General features: G+C 37.4%; 1 protein-coding gene across 3 annotated transcripts; it reads right to left on the bottom strand.

Moving 5' to 3' along the window:
* Positions 1-2,566: 2,566 nt before the first annotated feature.
* Positions 2,567-14,661, bottom strand: LOC104889398 (histone-lysine N-methyltransferase, H3 lysine-9 specific SUVH6). Of its 3 annotated transcripts, none has more exons than XM_048641637.2 (4): positions 14,494-14,661; positions 14,298-14,383; positions 8,030-11,205; positions 2,567-3,046 (listed from the first exon to the last, which is right to left on the bottom strand). In XM_048641637.2, the coding sequence occupies exon 3, from the start codon at positions 11,186-11,188 to the stop codon at positions 8,057-8,059; it is 3,132 nt and encodes a 1,043-aa protein (XP_048497594.1). In that variant the 5' UTR covers positions 11,189-11,205; positions 14,298-14,383; positions 14,494-14,661; the 3' UTR covers positions 2,567-3,046; positions 8,030-8,056. The 3 variants fall into 3 exon arrangements, with proteins under 3 accessions (XP_048497594.1, XP_010672908.1, XP_010672907.1); XM_010674606.4 differs by lacking the exon at positions 2,567-3,046 and adding an exon at positions 3,102-4,185 and having other exon boundaries at positions 8,030-11,226; XM_010674605.4 differs by lacking the exon at positions 2,567-3,046 and adding an exon at positions 3,102-4,185 and having other exon boundaries at positions 14,494-14,660.
* Positions 14,662-18,185: the final 3,524 nt, after the last annotated feature.

Consider the following 18,185-nt stretch of genomic DNA (forward strand, 5'->3'; position numbering starts at 1 on the left):
GTTGGTTCATGTTTGGTGATATGTTTCCTCAAGGAGCTTCTTTTGGCCCTGCTCCCTAGGCCCCTAACATTCCATGATATGACAGACATGGGGATCATATTGTGTTGTAATGAGAGAGATGGGATTAGGCTTGGTGCGCAGACCAGCTTTGTTTCTGATTAGCTAAGATTGCATCTATTCGCTCTCTAAGCTCTGACATGGGCCCTTCATAAACAAGGCCTAGAGTGTTTGCCATATTAATGACATCATCAGCTTGGATGGAGTTTGGAAGGTGCAGGTTAGTTGGAGGGGGCTGACTAGGCTTGGGTATGGAAGATGCAAGCTTCATTTTCATCTTTTTCTCTAGTCTTCTTTTCCGTTTTTCTATTTGGGCTGATTTGATGTGGTTTGGGATAAATTTTTCAAAGCCTGGTGGAAATAAAGGTCCAGAGGAGGAGGACGAACTCTGGATGGTAGAAGAGGATCTGGACTTGGCTGGGCGGATCAGAGGCCCATATTTGTTGTGGGTGATAATGGTTATAGGTGGCTGGGTCTTAAGTGTGGCTGTGGATTGGATTTTAGTGTTTTTGGGCTTGTCTGGGCTTCTGATTTTTTTAGGCTTGGTTTGTGTTTTTTTCTTTTTTTTCCTGTTTCTACTTTGTGGTGTTTCAGGTAGGGGGCTGAGAAGGTGAACAGAAGGATGATGCATTGGCGGCTGTGATTGATTTATGATAGTATTATGATTGACATTTTCAGGATTTGGGGAACTGGTGCATATTATCTCACGTGTCAAACTTGGGGAATCTGACAGGTTTTTGTGGGGGATATGTTCATTTACTATTTTGGCACTATCCTCAAGAAAAGTACAGTTGTCAATTTGCAGCTTTTCATTCTGATTGTGACTTTTAAAATTCTCAACATCAGAAGCTTCTCCCTGATAAGTGGGCGGACCTTTGCATGATTCTGTAGGGTTTGATTCATCTGATGTGATGGACGTGATTTTGACATTTTGTGCTGAACTTGACACTTGTCGCCAGATTTGTTTTTCCTTTGTGACAAAAATAGGGTAGCTTTCCCCTGCAATTTTTAATGACACCTTGCAGTTGATGTCAAACAGACAATCGGTGAAGATGAGGATCTTTGCACAGTCATAGTTGCTATATTCCACCGAAATTACTCTTCCCATTACGCTTCCAATGTTATGAAAATTTTCATAGCCCCATGCAAATAAGGGGACTCCATAGATGGCAATCCATGTTTCTCTCCACAAGGTCGTACTATGATCATTAACATTTGTTATTGTCATGAACCACTGCAATAGCCACTGACTTTCCATCATGCTTTTTTTCTCTTCAAAAGTATCAAAAGTTATGAGGTGTAGCATGCCCCCCATTGGTTTTATTTTCAAGCCATTTACTCCTTCTGCAAGGATGAGGTTTAGGATTTCATTTGATGACATAGATGATGATGCCACTCCAACCGCGCTTCTTTGTAGCATTTCAGTAATTTCTGTACAAGGAGCTCCTTTGAGAGCTGCTGCATATTCCCCATCAATCTCAACTGCACTTAGTGAGTTTCTGATTTTCTCAGTGTGTTCTCCTAGGGCCCTTGAGCTCATTATTCTGTGTTGTGATGGTTGAGGGTTAGTGGTGTTAGGTATAGACACAAAGTCTTCATGTGGGTAGGGCTGTTGGGTTGGGATGTGAGGGTTAATGTGGTTCATGTGACTGTTGATTTTCTCTTTTGGCTTTGTGGGTTGAGTGACTTCTCTGTAGGAACGATTATCCTTCACTGCATATTTCACTTGGTTATGTCTGCTTGGCTGATTTTCTCGAGGTGTTTGGTGGGAACTTTTGGTATGGTGGTTAATCGGGACAGGTTTGTCTTGTTTGGCTGGGAACACTGTTATTCTGCTCCCTTCAATTCTCTTGCCATGCTCATCTCTGATGGCTGTTGTGAGGGATTGGGGGTAATAGAATTGCACAAAGGCACATTTGTAGTCTGGATGTTTCTGGGTTGTAGGGATGTTGATGTAGAGGATGGCGCCATGGCTGCGGAAGATTTTTGCAATATCAGATATGGAGAAGGTTGAGGGTAGGTGGTTTATGAAGCATGTTCTGGTGGCCTGAGCTTGTGGGGGCTTGGTTCTCTTTCGCGACACCACTGACCATTGTTGGTTGTTGTTTCTCTCTCTAGGAGGGTTTTCTCTCTCTTTCTCTCTCATCATCTTTTATGATTGTTGTACATACAGATTTAATTGCTGATTCTAATGGAAGAAAGGTGCATTGCATAGAATTTGAAGCAAATTGGTCGAATTCATAAATCACTTTAATCAAATTTGCCTTTAACAAATCCCCACACAAAGATGGTTGTTAGAGATTTAAAAAAGGAGAGAAAAAAAATGAAGGGTAACGAAAATAATTATCAACCGAGTTCGTTTCGATAGTTAAAAACCTTAATTTACTTCAATCATAGTAGTATTAGGTAGCGAATCATATGAAACAAATGCGTCATATACAACTTTCAGCGAAAATAATTGGTTCATCACTCATGTCACAATTTTTTTACCAAAATGGCTATTAGTTGCTATTTCTTTATCCGGTTTTTTAGTATCGAGAAAATGTGCATTAATAAACAACGAAGTACCTCCTATTGCTATTACAACTAAACATAAAACAAATGAAAACCTAAAGGAGCTTTATAAACTCTTACATGCCCTAAAAAACAAAAAGAAGTAAAAACCTATAGAGAGTCGCTTAAGGAGGGCGACGCTAGTCGATGATTGTGCTGGTGGAGTCAAAATTCAGATGACTGATGGAAATGGTAGGAAAAACAAATATCGTTCATGATCCGGACAACTAACAACCAAAGACAAGATTCACATCTTGCCGCATGAGCAATCCTAACGAACTTCTGATGCTTGGGATTCTTAGCTCATGATATGTTGAAGTGTCACACTCCTAGGTGACTCATGACACTTTCTCTCTCTCAATAGTATTTCAAGTTTCCTCGTTAGGTAGGATAAACGAGGTGTGATGAAATCCACCAGATGAAACTAAAGTGCAACCTGCAAATTTGAATTTTTCAAGGCAAGAATCATTAAGATCAATATAGCAAGGAGGTTTATATTGCATTACCAATTTGGCAAAATTGGTCATTATATACAATAGTGAAATTGAATTACATATAATTCCAATGATGGAATCATTATTGCAAACTAAAGAAAATGTTGGATTATTTGTCTACAATTTTTCAAAAGATCCATGTGATAGCAACATTTACACATGTATTTTTTTCAAGGGACTCTCAAGGAACAGCTGAACATTATCATTAACCTGCAAATCAGCAGCCGACCAAAAAACAATAGAAGGTGGAAGTCAGAGCTCCAGACTCTACTACCTAAGTCCAAAGGAGGGAGATGAGCCAGAGCATGAGCCACCTTATTACCAATCCTACCGACAAAAGACCAAAAAATAGAAATAAAACTAGTAGCAAGATCTAAAATGTCATCAACAGTACATGAAAAGTACTAAGACCTTCTTCGTTGCTGAAGCCAAACTCCAAGGCAATCTTCATAGTTCATACCATAGAGAATAATACTCGCTTCAAGGCATTTTGTATCCAACTTATGAGCGGTTTGCAAAATAGCACATCCCAACAAGGAGCCTTCTGAACATCTCAACACAACCCCAAAACCTACCCCCACCTCGGCAGCACCCCCCATCAACATTAATCTTCACTACATAAGAGGGAAGAGGGACCCAATGAACCACCGGGGAGGCGAATTGCCGCAAACGATTTCCTCAATCAACTTCTTAACATAACAACACACTTGTATGGGAGATGACACCTCACACGCATTTTAGTTATACTATACAGTTGCAAGTTTAGGACTGGGTGTTTGACAAGTTCATCCTCTTCCAACAAAGGACAAAAGGTCAAAACTACACAAGGAAAGCATACACTACATTTTTTACAACGCTACAAACTAAAAGATGCAGATTAAAACTCACGGGAATTTGTACATACAACCTTTACTGGAAAAGATCGTCCCAGAATGCACCATAAACCAATTAGAGGATGTTCCAAGTGAGCTCTTTGTTAACTTGTCTAATCTTCTCACATTTTTAGTGTACTCCTCCCTTTGCCAAGTCCTAAGATTCATATAATATTTAGAAGACCTATTGTTGCTCCGCACTACATCCACTGCAAACAAAATAACGCAAATTTGAGCAAAAGCGCAAAAAAAAAGTGGGCAAGTTTCCAATTCACCATACACTATATCGTTGAAAATTGCAAGAGTAATAAAAAGTGACTCGCAATTCAAGTTTCGTCAAAATTTACAATTCACTAAAGATTGATAGGTTATGACACATGCAAACATATAACAGGAGAGATGGGTAGCACAAAGCCAAATTATACATTATGCAATGTCAGTGACATCAAAGGCCACAAAAGAGAATACTAAAAGCAGAATAAGTCTTAGTACATTGAAAATAAGAAACAATAATTACATCATAATTATCTATTCATCTGTGCATAATTCACAGCAGCTTTTGTATAAGTTCATTTGGTTTCAAAACATGATCCCTGTGACTAAAAGCAGATCCTGAATGGAAGTAGGAAGGGAAAAAAAGACCTCAGGATTCACATAAATCATAACCGCACCATACAGAACATCAGGATCCATTTATCCGCATTATATATTGTGAAACTTGGGGTACACAGCTTGACAATGCATGCAACTCTCATAAAAAAAATGACATTTCTAACACCTAGGGAGGGTACACAGCAACATCACACCTCAAAGCCGAATTATATCTCATTTGGTGACTAGATATTTGCTATATCACTTTTCTTGACCATCATTTTGGTCTTATCACGTCCAACTAGTATCTGGCTGCACTAAGGTAATCACATCTGTACGGATGTAACTCTACCCATGAACAAAATGGAAATAATAAGATTGAAATGTCCTTAATGATAGATTTGGGAGTCAACAATACAAGATTATGAAAATAATGGAAACGAAAACATACTCTTTTGATTCTCAAACTGAATAGAAAAACATAATAATAAGGGAGAGGGAGAAAAGGATCCAAAAACTTATTTTCCGTGAGCACATGGATTGCTCAAGAAATACAAAGCTAATCAGAGCACAAGGATTTCATATCATCACAAGTTTACTGTGTACATGGTAACACTTAGGATATAATGTTCAAAGATCATTTCTGTTGCTTTTTAAGGCAATCTGAACATCCTAGAATAGCATTTCTGAAACTACTTATACCATTAAGATACCTGCTCTTCTCTTTAGGGAGCCGACCTGCCAACATGCTCTTGTAAATAGATGTCAAGAACGCATCCATTGCATGAGGAGGTAGATCAAGAAATATATGCAGTCACGGGGTTGCTAGAGTAAGGCCTACCCCCAGAAACAGCTGGTAGAAGTTGCACATCCCCAAAAGCATGGTATTAGAAGAAATGGGATATTGTACCAGAAGCAAATACTGGCATGGAAATCTATGAAACAGCAATCAAGCTGTAGTGCTAGTTTTACATATGATCCTCTTGTCCTAGCTCTTAGGTATGGTTATGATGTAGAGGACCCTTATATAACATGAAGCAATCCATCTATAAGCCCTCAGAAGGCCGGACATCAAGAAATGAAACACTTCATACGAGAGAACCAAGGACACCTTTATAATGCCAAACTAAAGAAACATCAAGTGTTAGACAATAAGCCAATCTCAACTTTTTGAAGAGTTGGTGCAAGGTAAGCTCAGCAAAAAGGACTTACTCAAGTGCATTAGACCCACTGCATAGAAGGTTTCCAGGAGAAAAGGGGAATGAAGAGCAAAAGTAAATATTATAGATAATCCCCTAAAGAGTGTGATAATCTCAGCTTTCGAGAGGCTGAAACTCTCCTACTTCAATTCACAATATTAGTATTATAGATAATCCCCTAAAGAGTGCGATAATCTCAGCTTTCGAGAGGCTGAAACTTTCCTAATTCAATTCACAATATTAGTCAATGCTTCCTTTCTGTACTCTTCTCTTATATATAAACTATAGAGCTACCTCTACTACAGATAGATTCTTCTCTCTCTCTACATCCTACTGTATTTCTATTCCTCTCTCTATAACTGCTCATGATTTATCAAAACTAACTCAACAAGAATTACTTAGCTGCCCTTTAGGAATTACTTAGATACCCTTCTGCTGTAGGTGAAGCGAATAGGAGGACGGTCTAGGCCTGGGTGGGAATGTTTGAAGTGGTGTAAGTTTTTGTTTAAGCTGGGCCAAAATGGGAGGGGGATTTAGAAAAAAGTGGGTCAAAATTTAAATGGTCTTGGTGATGCACTCGGTTAGGCTAGACGGTAGGTTAGGGCCTTACTTGATGAGGCTCCATATTCAATTTTTCGGATCGACACATCGAAACTTACCCTTAAGGGCCAAATTCATCGAAGCATCAAGGTTAGAAAGCCCATGAAGCCGGATCTCATCCTTATATACCTTTTGAGTCCACTAATTAAAGTGGCCAAGGTGATTTCTTCATATACATCATCCAATGGAGTTGAAAGCTCGATGAAGCTTATTCGGTATCCCGTCATCATATGCACTTGAGACAAGGCCAACCACTACTAGTGGAGTGAGCCCTTTTGGATGGTCGGCGACATAGTAAGGTCTTAAGTTTGGCCCATTGCGTACTCAGCCTCCTCTTATTCTCCCATTGGTAACAGAATAACGCGAGCCACCATCGCAAACTTCCACCTCCTTCCCCTCCTATCGTCTATAGATGATAAATATCAAAATATCGTTCAGCCCCAAGGATCCACCCAAGACCCATCTCGGTTTATTATTCCATCAAACAAAAGCATATCAAGTTTTTTAAACCTCTAGTTCGACCCCTAATTAAAACCACTCGCTCGTGGATGTGGTGGTCCTGGATTAGGTTTTTTGGAGTTCAAGAAGTTAGATCAGACCTCGTCCTGGAATTGGGCTTCATCTTCCATGAAAGTCGTCATCCGAGCATCATAAGAATGATTTCATCGAGAAATCGAAGTAGTATTTGAGCCAATTATACTAACAGATCTCAACTAGTTCTTATTGAATCGTCTCCACTCTTTGGTTCACCTTAATTGATGTTACTCTGATACCAACTCAATCTACTAGACCTAGTATACAAAATGTTTAAAGGGGTTTCAAGGGGAAGAGGAATGAAGAGTAAAAGTAAATAGTATAGATAATCCCCTGATGGGTATGATAAACTCGCTTTTGAGAGGCCGAGGCTTTCCTAATACAATTCACCAAATATTTCTTAATCCTTTCCTTTCTCTACTATTCTCTAATTATAAAGCTCCGTCTACTTCCGATAGATTCCTTTCTCACTCTACAACGTATGTATTTATGATCCTTTCTATCATGATTTATCAAAAATAACTTAACAACAATTACTTAGCTTCCCTAGGAATTACTCAAATTACTTAGACACCCTTAGGTACCCTTGTGCCATAGGTAAAGCAAATAGGAGGGCGTTTCAGTGAATGCATTGCATAAATCTCTACATCCAGTTGTATTTCTATCCTCTCTCTCATGATTCATCAACACTAACTTAGGAATTACATAAATGCCCTTAGGTACCCTTGTGGCCTTGGTTGTAGGTGAAGCGAATAGGAGGGATATCCAGTGTTTGTATTGCAAAAAGTCACTAAGTACAGGTTAGTTATTAAATCAAGCTTAGGTTAAGTATGTGTGATATATCCCTACCAGTTGATGATAAGTACGACGTGTCACTTAATGTATAAGCCATAGAAGTCACGTCTATAAACTAGTAGAAGAAACATCAACGACCAATGCGACTGAAAATAATTTAGTAAAGATACTTTAAACATCAAAATTCAATTGATATGGGCCATAGCATATATAAATGGTCAAAATGAGGAGATCGATGTTCGAATCCTAGTAGCTTCAACTACAACAAAGAAATGCCAAGGCAAAAAATAAAACATCAAATAGATGTTAATTCAATACTCTTAACAAAACTTACAGTGAAAAGGCAAGTTGGAGGAGTTCATCAATACATCCGACCACTGCATTCCATTGAGCCACAGTGGCAACTCTTTTTCTTGATATTTCCTAGAGAGTCAAAAACTTGATCTATAGTGTAATTGTAATGATACGTAAGCTCTTGCAGAGGAGGAATATTCTCTGCAGCAAAAAACATTATATGCGGAATTCTCTTGTCTTCGTGATCGTAGAGGACATTCTGTGCATAAAGGTTAGGAGAGCAGCTATGATTGATAAACCTCCCGATGTTTCCGTACCTCACTGCGTCAATGGTAAAACCAATATTTTCTATCACGTCATCAGTAGCTGATGTCATTTCAGGCAAGAGAGCTGAAAGTCCATCCCAAAGACTAGTATCATTATAGTTCTGCCCAATATCAAATAAATACTCATCATTTCCAGTTCTTTGTTCAGCTTCTTTGTCATCCAGCAACTCTCCTATATATTCACATATGAAGCTACCAGATGGAATCGCAGATAGACATCTAACACCCCACCCTCTAGAGTCGGTCTTGAAGACCTCAAGCGGAAGTTTGATACCAAGTTGGCTGACTCTATTGTGACAAGATGGAGGGCACTTACACAATGGGCCACATTCATATACAAGGGGCTTTGCTTGAACAATAGCGCCATTGTAATTGAATGGAATGTCCCCTCCATTCTTCACTGCACAAGCACAACGCTCTGAATCTGAACAGCCATTCTTACAATCACAACCCTTTGGAGGTATAGGCTGACACCAATCAGGGTACATCACACTAGTAATATAATTAAATGGTGCGGGTTTCTCGTCATCTATGGTGTTGACTGCACATATTGGGACGTCCTCTTTTCCTTCCGAAATATCAGCAATACAACGACCCTCACGTGCCTTATGTTTCTTGGATTGTTTCACTTCCTTCCAAGCAAGCTCTGGCTGACCTGGAACTCTTCTCAGCTCGAATTTGTAGACCAATTTTCCATGGGGTCCAAGATCATGCCAGTATTTTTCAACAGTGTATAGTCCATCATAAGTGTATGTTGCAATTGTTTTTGATCTTCCATCAGGAGTATCTGAAGGTTTTGTCTCTTTAAACCCTCGAATAACCCTCACCAAAGTCTTTCTATCTATGCAGTTCTTCAATGCTAAATTCCCTCGTTCCAGCTTCTGATCTTCAGGCTGCTTATCTCCACCTGTTGCATTTCCTCCCTGACCGGTATATATCAACACATCAGAGCTGTCCACATCATTAGCATAACCTCCTGAAGCCACAATGCTGATGGCAACAGCTTGTTTATCTACTTTGGTTGTATCTATACCACCTTGGAGAGGTCCATGAAGCCCTATTATTGAAAGTTCTATGCGGTAGTTAAATATATCGCCTATTTCAACACCAGGGACAGGTCCTATTACTTTCCCTGTGTTGACATATTTTCCACGATCCTTGAGGACCTTTGCAGCTCGTAAATCAGTCCTCTTACTGGCGTTCTCTTGGTTTTTTGACTTTGTTTCTTCTTCTTGCAATAGCTTTCTGTGAATAACCTGGAATAATCGTAATGTCTCTCGTACCTTACTACGAATACCTCGCTCACTTGAAGAACTAGCCTCAAAAGGAGGAAGGCTGACATCAAAAATACGCCCTCTAGGAAGCAACAGGTAATCATTAGATTCATCATTCTCAGAAAGTTCGTCATCATCGACAACATCCAGTGGCCTAGCATCCTCATCTACGTCTTTCTCGACATAAGGTACCATCATCATACTTTTTTCTGCCATGTTACTGGTATCACCTTTGCTTTTATTAGGTGAGCACTTGCGTGTATCTTGGCCAGAAGACTCATACTTTCTTACCTTCTTTTTCCTTACACTAGCCACAGCTGGTGTGGCTACAGTTGATGTCGCTTTAACTGTCCCTTTTCCCTGCCTCCATGGGCAGTGAAGTTCAGACATAAGACCTTGTACAATGACCATATCATTTCCACTTCCAATGCCCATGGTGCTTTCTTCTTGCAATACAACATTGCTACAGGGAACAACAACTAAACTTTTATTCTTACTCTTACCCTTATCCTTATCCTTATCCTTAACATAAACCATAATATCTTTGATTAGTCCATCAAGAAAGTTCTCTGAATCTCTCTCATCTTTTTCATCATATTCTGATTGTTCAATTTCCTTTCCATGCTGTTCACTATTTTTATCTTCAGAAGTTTTATCTTGTTCCTTAATCTCATATGATTTGTTTAATAGAGAAGTTTTATCAGACTCAGAATAATGTTCACGTGTATCCCTGCCTTTTCCAGAAACAAGGTCTTGCACATTGTCCTTACAGACACTGTCAGCTTCACAAACTCCTGCAATTAGATTTTCATCCGTCAGCAGAAGAGCTTTGTCAATCCTAGAATCTTCCAATTGAACAGTATCTTTGCCCTCTGTATCACCAAGCCTTGGCACATTACGCCCACAACCAACGGGGAAATCACGAACAGCAGAAACTCTTTTTCGAGGGGGATATTTATGTTCCTTCCAAACAAGATCTGGAGGGAGCGAATAATGTGGTAGTGAACACGACTGTCTACTAGTTCCCTCATCCACCATTTTGCTATCACTAGCCTGCGTAGCCTCTTTGAAATCAAGAACACTAGTATCCTTCTGTGAACTAGGTGACTTTACCCTCTTTTCGGATACATCTTTTGGTGTTTCTTGGATTCCATTTTTTGGTTCCGATTCCTCATCCATGGTGAACAAGACTTCAGGTAATTTAGGATTCTCAGCTGGCAGCTTCAGAAACTCTTCATTTCCACGCTCCACCATGTCATTTTTCACCGTAGATCTTTCAAAATCAGCACCATTTGGGAACACAGGGATATGGGGATTTAGTGACTCGACGTTTTCTTCTGGATATATTCCCTTCACAACTTCACAAAGATCTCTACCCTTATCCCCGCTACTCTCTACATATTCCAAATTACCACCCTCTTTTTGCCTACTGCTTTCCACATCTTTCATTTGATCGCTAATCCCAGCAGCATGTGGGCCACATCCATCGGGAAAATCACGAATTGCCGAGATTTTCCGCTTCTTATATCTTGGCGGGGACATCAGCAAAGAACAATCCCCATTTTCCAATGGCTTTTTCTCAGAAACTACTGAACCCATCTCCCCGCTTCAAAAACCTATAACAACAAAAGTGAAGTCTATAAAACATCATTTGACTTGTCAATCCTTTTGTGCAACAACTAATCAAACTCTACACTCTTAAATATGTTATTACTTATTACAGCTAAGACTGAAGTTATAAATAACCTGATTTTTTGCCGTTTTGGGTACATTGTTGTAGAATTATTAATATTTCCAAGGATTTTTTTATTCTAATAATGCAACCTTTTGGCTGTTCGTAACGAATTAGCTAACATTTTAATTATTCCTGAATAATGCAACCTTTAACAAGAAGTTCTTTAAATGGGTAAAAATCGGATGCAACTTATTCAGTAGGTAAAAAGTGACATGTGTCAAACAATAAGTGGTCACTTTATTCTTTCTCCCTCCTCCCTCACCCTCCACCCACCTGAGCCATCCAACCTGTGCCCCAACCCTCACCAACCCCTCCCCTACCCAGAAACCCCTCCCCAACCCCGCGACCACCACCGAATGTTCGAATCCACTCCCCAACCCCGCGGCCATCACCAAAACCACCCCTAGACCTCTTCCCATCCCCCAAAATAACAGCCACATGGATTTGGAAATAACCCCTAACCTGTCACTTTCTCTCACTAATCCCTGAAAAAAAGCACTAGCTATTTGGAGCCTAAAATGGCGTCATCCAAAGTGATGTCGTTGACCTCAATTCTGGATCTCCATTCTCTCTCTCTCTCCTCATCATCGTCAACACCATCATCCTCATCATCATCGTAATCATCCTTCTTCTTCTTCTCAAATGATCTCCGATTTCACCTCTACAAATTCCGATCTTCAACAGCGGATGAACATTGACGGAATTTTGCGCGACATTGTTTACGCTGAAAATGCGGCAGAATCGGGGACGAATAACTTACTTGATGCTGAGATTACCCTAATTGATGAGGGAGGTGCAATTTCCACTATCAAAAATACCGAGAATGCGGAAATTCATCGCAGCAAGAAGACGACCGAGGAGGTTTGGAGAGAGATTGTGTCGGGGAGGAATGAGAGGAAAGAGTGTAAGGGGTCGGTTTGGTGGTTTTTAGGGGTGGGGGGAAATGGGTGGTGATTTCGGGGAAGGAGGAGGGGAAAGGGGTGGTTTTTGGAGTGAGAGAGGGGTGGTTTTTGGGGTGGGAGAGGGGATGAGGATGGGAAATGTCGTCAAAATTCAACGCAGGGAAAAGGGTGGGTGGTTTGGGTGGTTAGATGAGTGGTCAAAAGTGTAAGGATTGCAAAGAGTGTAAAAAGGAAAGTAAATTACCAATTGTTCAAGTAGCCGGTTATTTAGCCTACACTAAGAACTTTGGGTGTAAAGGTTGTATTATTCATGAATAATTAAAATGTTAGCTTATTCGTTGCGAACAGCCAAAAAGTTGCATTATTAAAATCAAAAAAATCCTATTTCCAATGGAGATTCAATCATTTCACTGATGTTAAACTGGTGCATATATCTTTGTTAATGACAATTATATGCTTTGTCATTTACAAATCAAGAGCATCAAACATAAAGCACTTCGACCTAAAGATACATAAAAACAAAAACGAAAATTCACTTCTCCATCTTTTTTGCTACAGCTCGTCAACAACCTACAAAAATTCACTACGGCAACTTCTATTGCAGTAAAGAGTGACCAAAACTGAAAGTTCTACCTCTAAACTACCTTTCATATATCACATTATTGAAATAACCTGTTTTTTTGGGATTTATCTACCTTTCATGTTTACAAATTATTGCTATTGCTACCTCTAAATGGATTCGGTCCAATATTCTACTAAGTAGGGCCACTTCGTATTTTCCCCTCATTTATTTTTATTTAGCCCTTTTTGCATAATCCCCTTTGTATACAACCAACCATAATTTGGCAATTTTTCTTGAATTCCATCTTCAAAGAACTTAGTTGGGAATTTGGTGATCCTATGTATTGAAATCAACGGAAAGTTCTACCCAATTCCATCTAACTCAATGTAAGATTTGAAATTCAATTTCGTAAATGACAATTCTTAAAAATTGGGGGTTCCTCAAAATTAGGGATTTCAATTTACCTGTTCATTGTTACGATTTGAATTCAATTATGCCTTTATGCTTAATTGGGTGTTACTTGAGCTGAAATATATGCAAGACAATATCCACATTAATACTCAAAGTTAAATCAGGGATTCAAGTTTGGAAACTAGGGTTCTTAACTATAGGTCGTTCCTGAGAAATTGAGGGTTCTTCAAAATTGGGGCTTCCAAATTACATGTTTAATGGTATAATTCGAAAAAAATTATGCTTAATTAGGCGTATCTTGAGTTATATCATATGCAAATTTGCCAAATTGGTTGGAGTTTTATGCAAGGGGGTATTATGCTAGGAAATGAGAACGTGATCTATACTTAGCTAATTATTAGCTAGAATCCGTTTAAAGGTAGCAAGACCAATAAATTGTTAATAGGAATGGTATTTCAATCCACAAAAAAGAAAGATAGTTATGTCATAAAATTGATATATGAAAAGCCTAAAAGGTCGTTCAAACCAAAATTTCCGAATTCTCCAAATTGACTGATGGCAAAAAAATAATCCCCAAAAATCCTTTCATCTTTTACTCCTCTAGGAACATAGAGGTATAAATCAGTTGCATATTGAAAGGGAATAAATCTAAAATACTAAAGCTTACCACTGAAAATAGAAACAAAAATAAAACTTCAAAACATGGATTCTGAATACTTACTCAAATTTGTGTAAGCTACAAATTAAAAATCTTAAAACTTACACTATAATTCCTAAACAATCCTTCAAATCTTTTGACGATTAAAGTTTCCGGTCTCATCGAAAAAAGATAAATTTTGCACACAATAAAACATGAATAACGTAGAGACAGCAATAAATTGTAATCAAGGGTTAGGGTTATTATAAACTAAATACCTCTTTTTTATATTTTTAATCAAACAATAAACTTTTAATTTTCGTTCGCAGATCATAACAAAAGCGAAAGCTGAATTCAAAGTCAGCAGAGAAATTTAATCAACATGCAGCAATAGCGCTGCATCAACATCATCATCAACAACAACAACAACAACAACAACAAAAGGAAACTGAAAATCTTACCCCCTAAAAGTTAATTAGATCAATTTCAGCCAAAATAGCCCGAGATTGGTCACGAATCAAGCCACCAAATATTCTCCAATATCAACCTGTAATGAGAAATTCATCAGAATGAAGAATCAAACAAAGTGACGAATTGAAGCATAAATCACGGATTAAAATCATTCTAAAAAAGTCGCAGATTTAAGAAGTGTTTAACCTATATAAATGTGCGAAAGTATGAGGCATAGAAAAGATACGGCGATGTACAGCAGCCGTGTTGCATGGACGAGGTAACGATGTTTACGAATTACGATATCCACAATCCACTCTACACTACGAAGGAGAGGCTAGTTCACCAAAAAAAAAAAAAAAAAAAAAAAAGGAGAGGCTAGACTCTAGAGAAGTGTTTTATGAGTTATGATTTTTTTATGAGTTATGATTTTCTCACTTTTATATTGTAATTTGTAATGGTATTTTAGGTTAAAAAAAATTTTATATGGACTTAATCGATACAAAATTAGGGTGGATGACTAGATCTAATGCTAATTCATGTCATTTAAAAAGAAGCGTTATTATATTAAAAATAGATATAAAAGATGAGTAGATATGGTTCTGTTTGGCACTAGTATTTGAGGTAGCGGTTAGCGGTTTGACAAGATTAAAACGCTACTTAAGAAAACCATGAGTGTTTGGTAAGTTAGTGGTTATAGTAGCGGGTAGAAGTTGGAGTAGATTATGAGTAGCTGTTGTGGAATGTTACTACAACGTTTGAGATTTAGAGGTAGCGGTCTCGCAAATAAACACTATATAATAGCATAAGGTAGAATTATTAACCAATTTTTTTATTTCTTTTTATTGTTTATTAATTATCTTATTTTATGACAATTCAATGTTTATTTTACAAATTACAATAGAAGTGATGTAATTTAAATATTTATTTTAAAGATGAGATATACAAGTATTTTAGTAATATTGATAATATAAATTTTTCGAGGGTTGAATATTTTCTTAGATTTATACATTTTTTTGAGCAGCTAAAAAATTGTATACTCCTTTTTATGTTTCTTTGAAAAAATAAATCTCGAATTTAACTATTGAACGAACATATGGAATTGTTGTAGTTCATTTCATATTAGAATAAATATCGTTTATTGTCTTTTTACAATTTCAACAGCTACTTTTGTCAAACACTTCTAATTAAACAACTAATTTAATCGTTGATCACTAACAGCTACTAGTAGACAGCTAGCAGCTACCCCCCAACAATTACATCTACTGCAACCGCTATCAGCTACTAAAACCGCTAGTTTTGCCAAACATGTCCATAGATGGTAAAGTTTGACTATGTGGAAAAAAAAATGTTACTATGAGACAAAGTTAAAATCTCATTATGATAAACTAATGTGAAAAAGAGCGACTATTAAGAAAAGCAAGTCACTATGATATATAGTAACTGTATAGTATAACTTAGAATTTTAAAAGGTTACTATGTGAAAGAAAATAGTCACTATATTAAATAAGTGACTTTTTAGTTCACAATAAAATTATTGAGGACTAGGTCCACACAAAGACTAGCTAGCATTTTAGGGGGTTGAAAATCATACATCTAGTCAAAATCTCACTTTAAGGAGTGTTGCGTAATTTATATTCCACAATAATAGGGAATATTTTAGGAGGTTATTCACTCGTTTTTATACTTTATCTATTTTTTAATACTTATAAGATTAGTATTAAGTATGGTGTTTGTATCTTATATAGTTATCTTCTAATTCAACTAAGCAAGTGTCAAACGAATATGACCAATGAACTACTATACTACTAATGTAATGCAACTAATAATATGAGACATCTATAGTTAAGCATCTCCACTAGCTTAATTAACTTAAAGACAAATTTGTACCCCAAACTAGTTAATTATATGTTCACAAGGAAAAGTGCCCCCTACATAATATTATAAACCTCTCACGAGTATCTATGACTTCCCTAATATGCAATCAAGCTTACTCCCGTGGAATCATGCAAATTAAGGACATTAAACACAACACTCTATTTTCCCTAACCATTCATTCTACCTACTCCCGTGGAGAATTTCTTGTCTTTAATTGAATATTCAAATCCGTCAAAACTTAACTCCCGCCATGATCAAGACAATGGAATAATATTAGTACTATTTTTTCCTAATCTAGTATTGAAAATTGCACAATCAATTAAACAAGAACAACTAAACAACTAATTCTGGAATTTGAAGGAATACATTACATATTAATCATGGCTAGGGTTTGCTTAATCCTAAATTAGAAAACTATTCACGTATAATAACTTAATAAACTAAATAAAATCTAAAAGATAACACAACTTATATATATCTAAAATATAGAAGAGGAGAAATATTTGAATAGATGATTGGAAAGATGAAGTATTGAATTAATACTTGAGAACAAAAAGAAACTCTCTTAAAAAAACTAAATATTACGTCTACAATATGAGAAGGAGGGAGTTAAGAGACTCCATAAGAAAATGATTCCTAATACATAGGTAACCTAATATGACTATGAAAGTAAGTTACAAGATAAGGAAAGTCAATTAAGTCATTAAATAAGCGGAATTAACTAATCCACGTACGCGCAACAAGCCTCACCAAAAAAATGTGATCTTGGAAACCCATATTTATAATATTTTCTTCGTTACTCCACATTTAAGCATGCTTGGCTAGGAGTAGTTTGGGATGGTTGACCTCCTAGAAAGTTTCTCAGGGGCGCATGAGTGAAGACACCGGAAGAACTTGTGTTGGTTATAGAGGATGGTTGTTGGTCCTAGATGCGCATTGGGGACAATAAACTCGACTCCGTATGAGTCGGGTGTTAAAAATGGTATCGGAGCAACCATCTGATAGCGTGCTGATCGTCTGGATAATTAATCCAAGGTTAGTCGCCTAGTGGGGGGAATTTTAAGGCTATATTACCGGCTGCAGTCAAATATATGATTAATTTTCATGGTCCGACGACCCACAAATCGTTATGGCTTAAGGATGTTACTAGTAACTAGTAAGTCCCTAGTGTTATGCTTTGTTTTTCCTACGACCCCCTGCTTTCCAACTTGCTATCAGGCACAAAAACAGAAAAAGAAAAGTTTTGATAATGTTGTCACGTGACATTCAATTTTAAAGCATTTGCTTATGTTATTTATGACTTTAAATCTTGTGAATGGCATAAGGTCGACTTTGATTGCACATATCTCTTAATATATAAATGATTTTCATTTGATTCAAATTGGAGGTGATAGCTTGTTCAAAGAGCTTTCCAACGATAGGTCATATGCTCAATTCCACTGAAAAACGAGAAAGTTACGTCCGTTTTACGATGAACTGCCGAGAGCATACCACGACTAGCGGTTTGCAAGATGAGTTTCCGAATCAGTTTTTCTTTTTAGGGTTTTGTGCGGAGTATAGTCTAGGATTTTTGTGCGGGGTTCCTTGTGTTATAAAAGGACCCCCTTGGTGCTCATATTTTACACACAACTTATGAAACACTTTTAGCCTAAAGAATTTAGGACTCCTTGTATTATTCTCTCTGATTTTCTCCATTATAGTGAAGAAGCTCTAATCCCCCACGTAGGTCAAATTTGACTGAACCAGGTAAATCCTTGTGTTATTTGTTTGTTCATCTTTATTGTTTTGTCACCTTTATTATTTCATTGATTTTATGTTTCGCATTAATCAAACTACAACACCCGATTTCCTAACAATTTACTATACATGTGATGGTTGATTTTCTTTGCTTTGTTGATATGGTAGATTATTCTTTTTACTGCGCTTGGATTCACATGTTTTAGATGGTTGAGTGACATTCTTACCATGAACTTTCTCGATCAAGCTTTTTCTCCTTTTTCTGCCTTTTTCGATTCTTTTTT

The sequence above is a fragment of the Beta vulgaris genome, chromosome 3, assembly GCF_026745355.1.
Source record: "Beta vulgaris subsp. vulgaris cultivar EL10 chromosome 3, EL10.2, whole genome shotgun sequence".
Lineage (NCBI taxonomy): Eukaryota > Viridiplantae > Streptophyta > Magnoliopsida > Caryophyllales > Amaranthaceae > Beta > Beta vulgaris.

Bases quoted from the DNA above. Each gene is read 5' to 3' on its own strand.
- LOC104889398 (XM_048641637.2), bottom strand. From the start codon at position 11,188: ATGGGTTCAGTAGTTTCTGAGAAAAAGCCATTGGAAAATGGGGATTGT.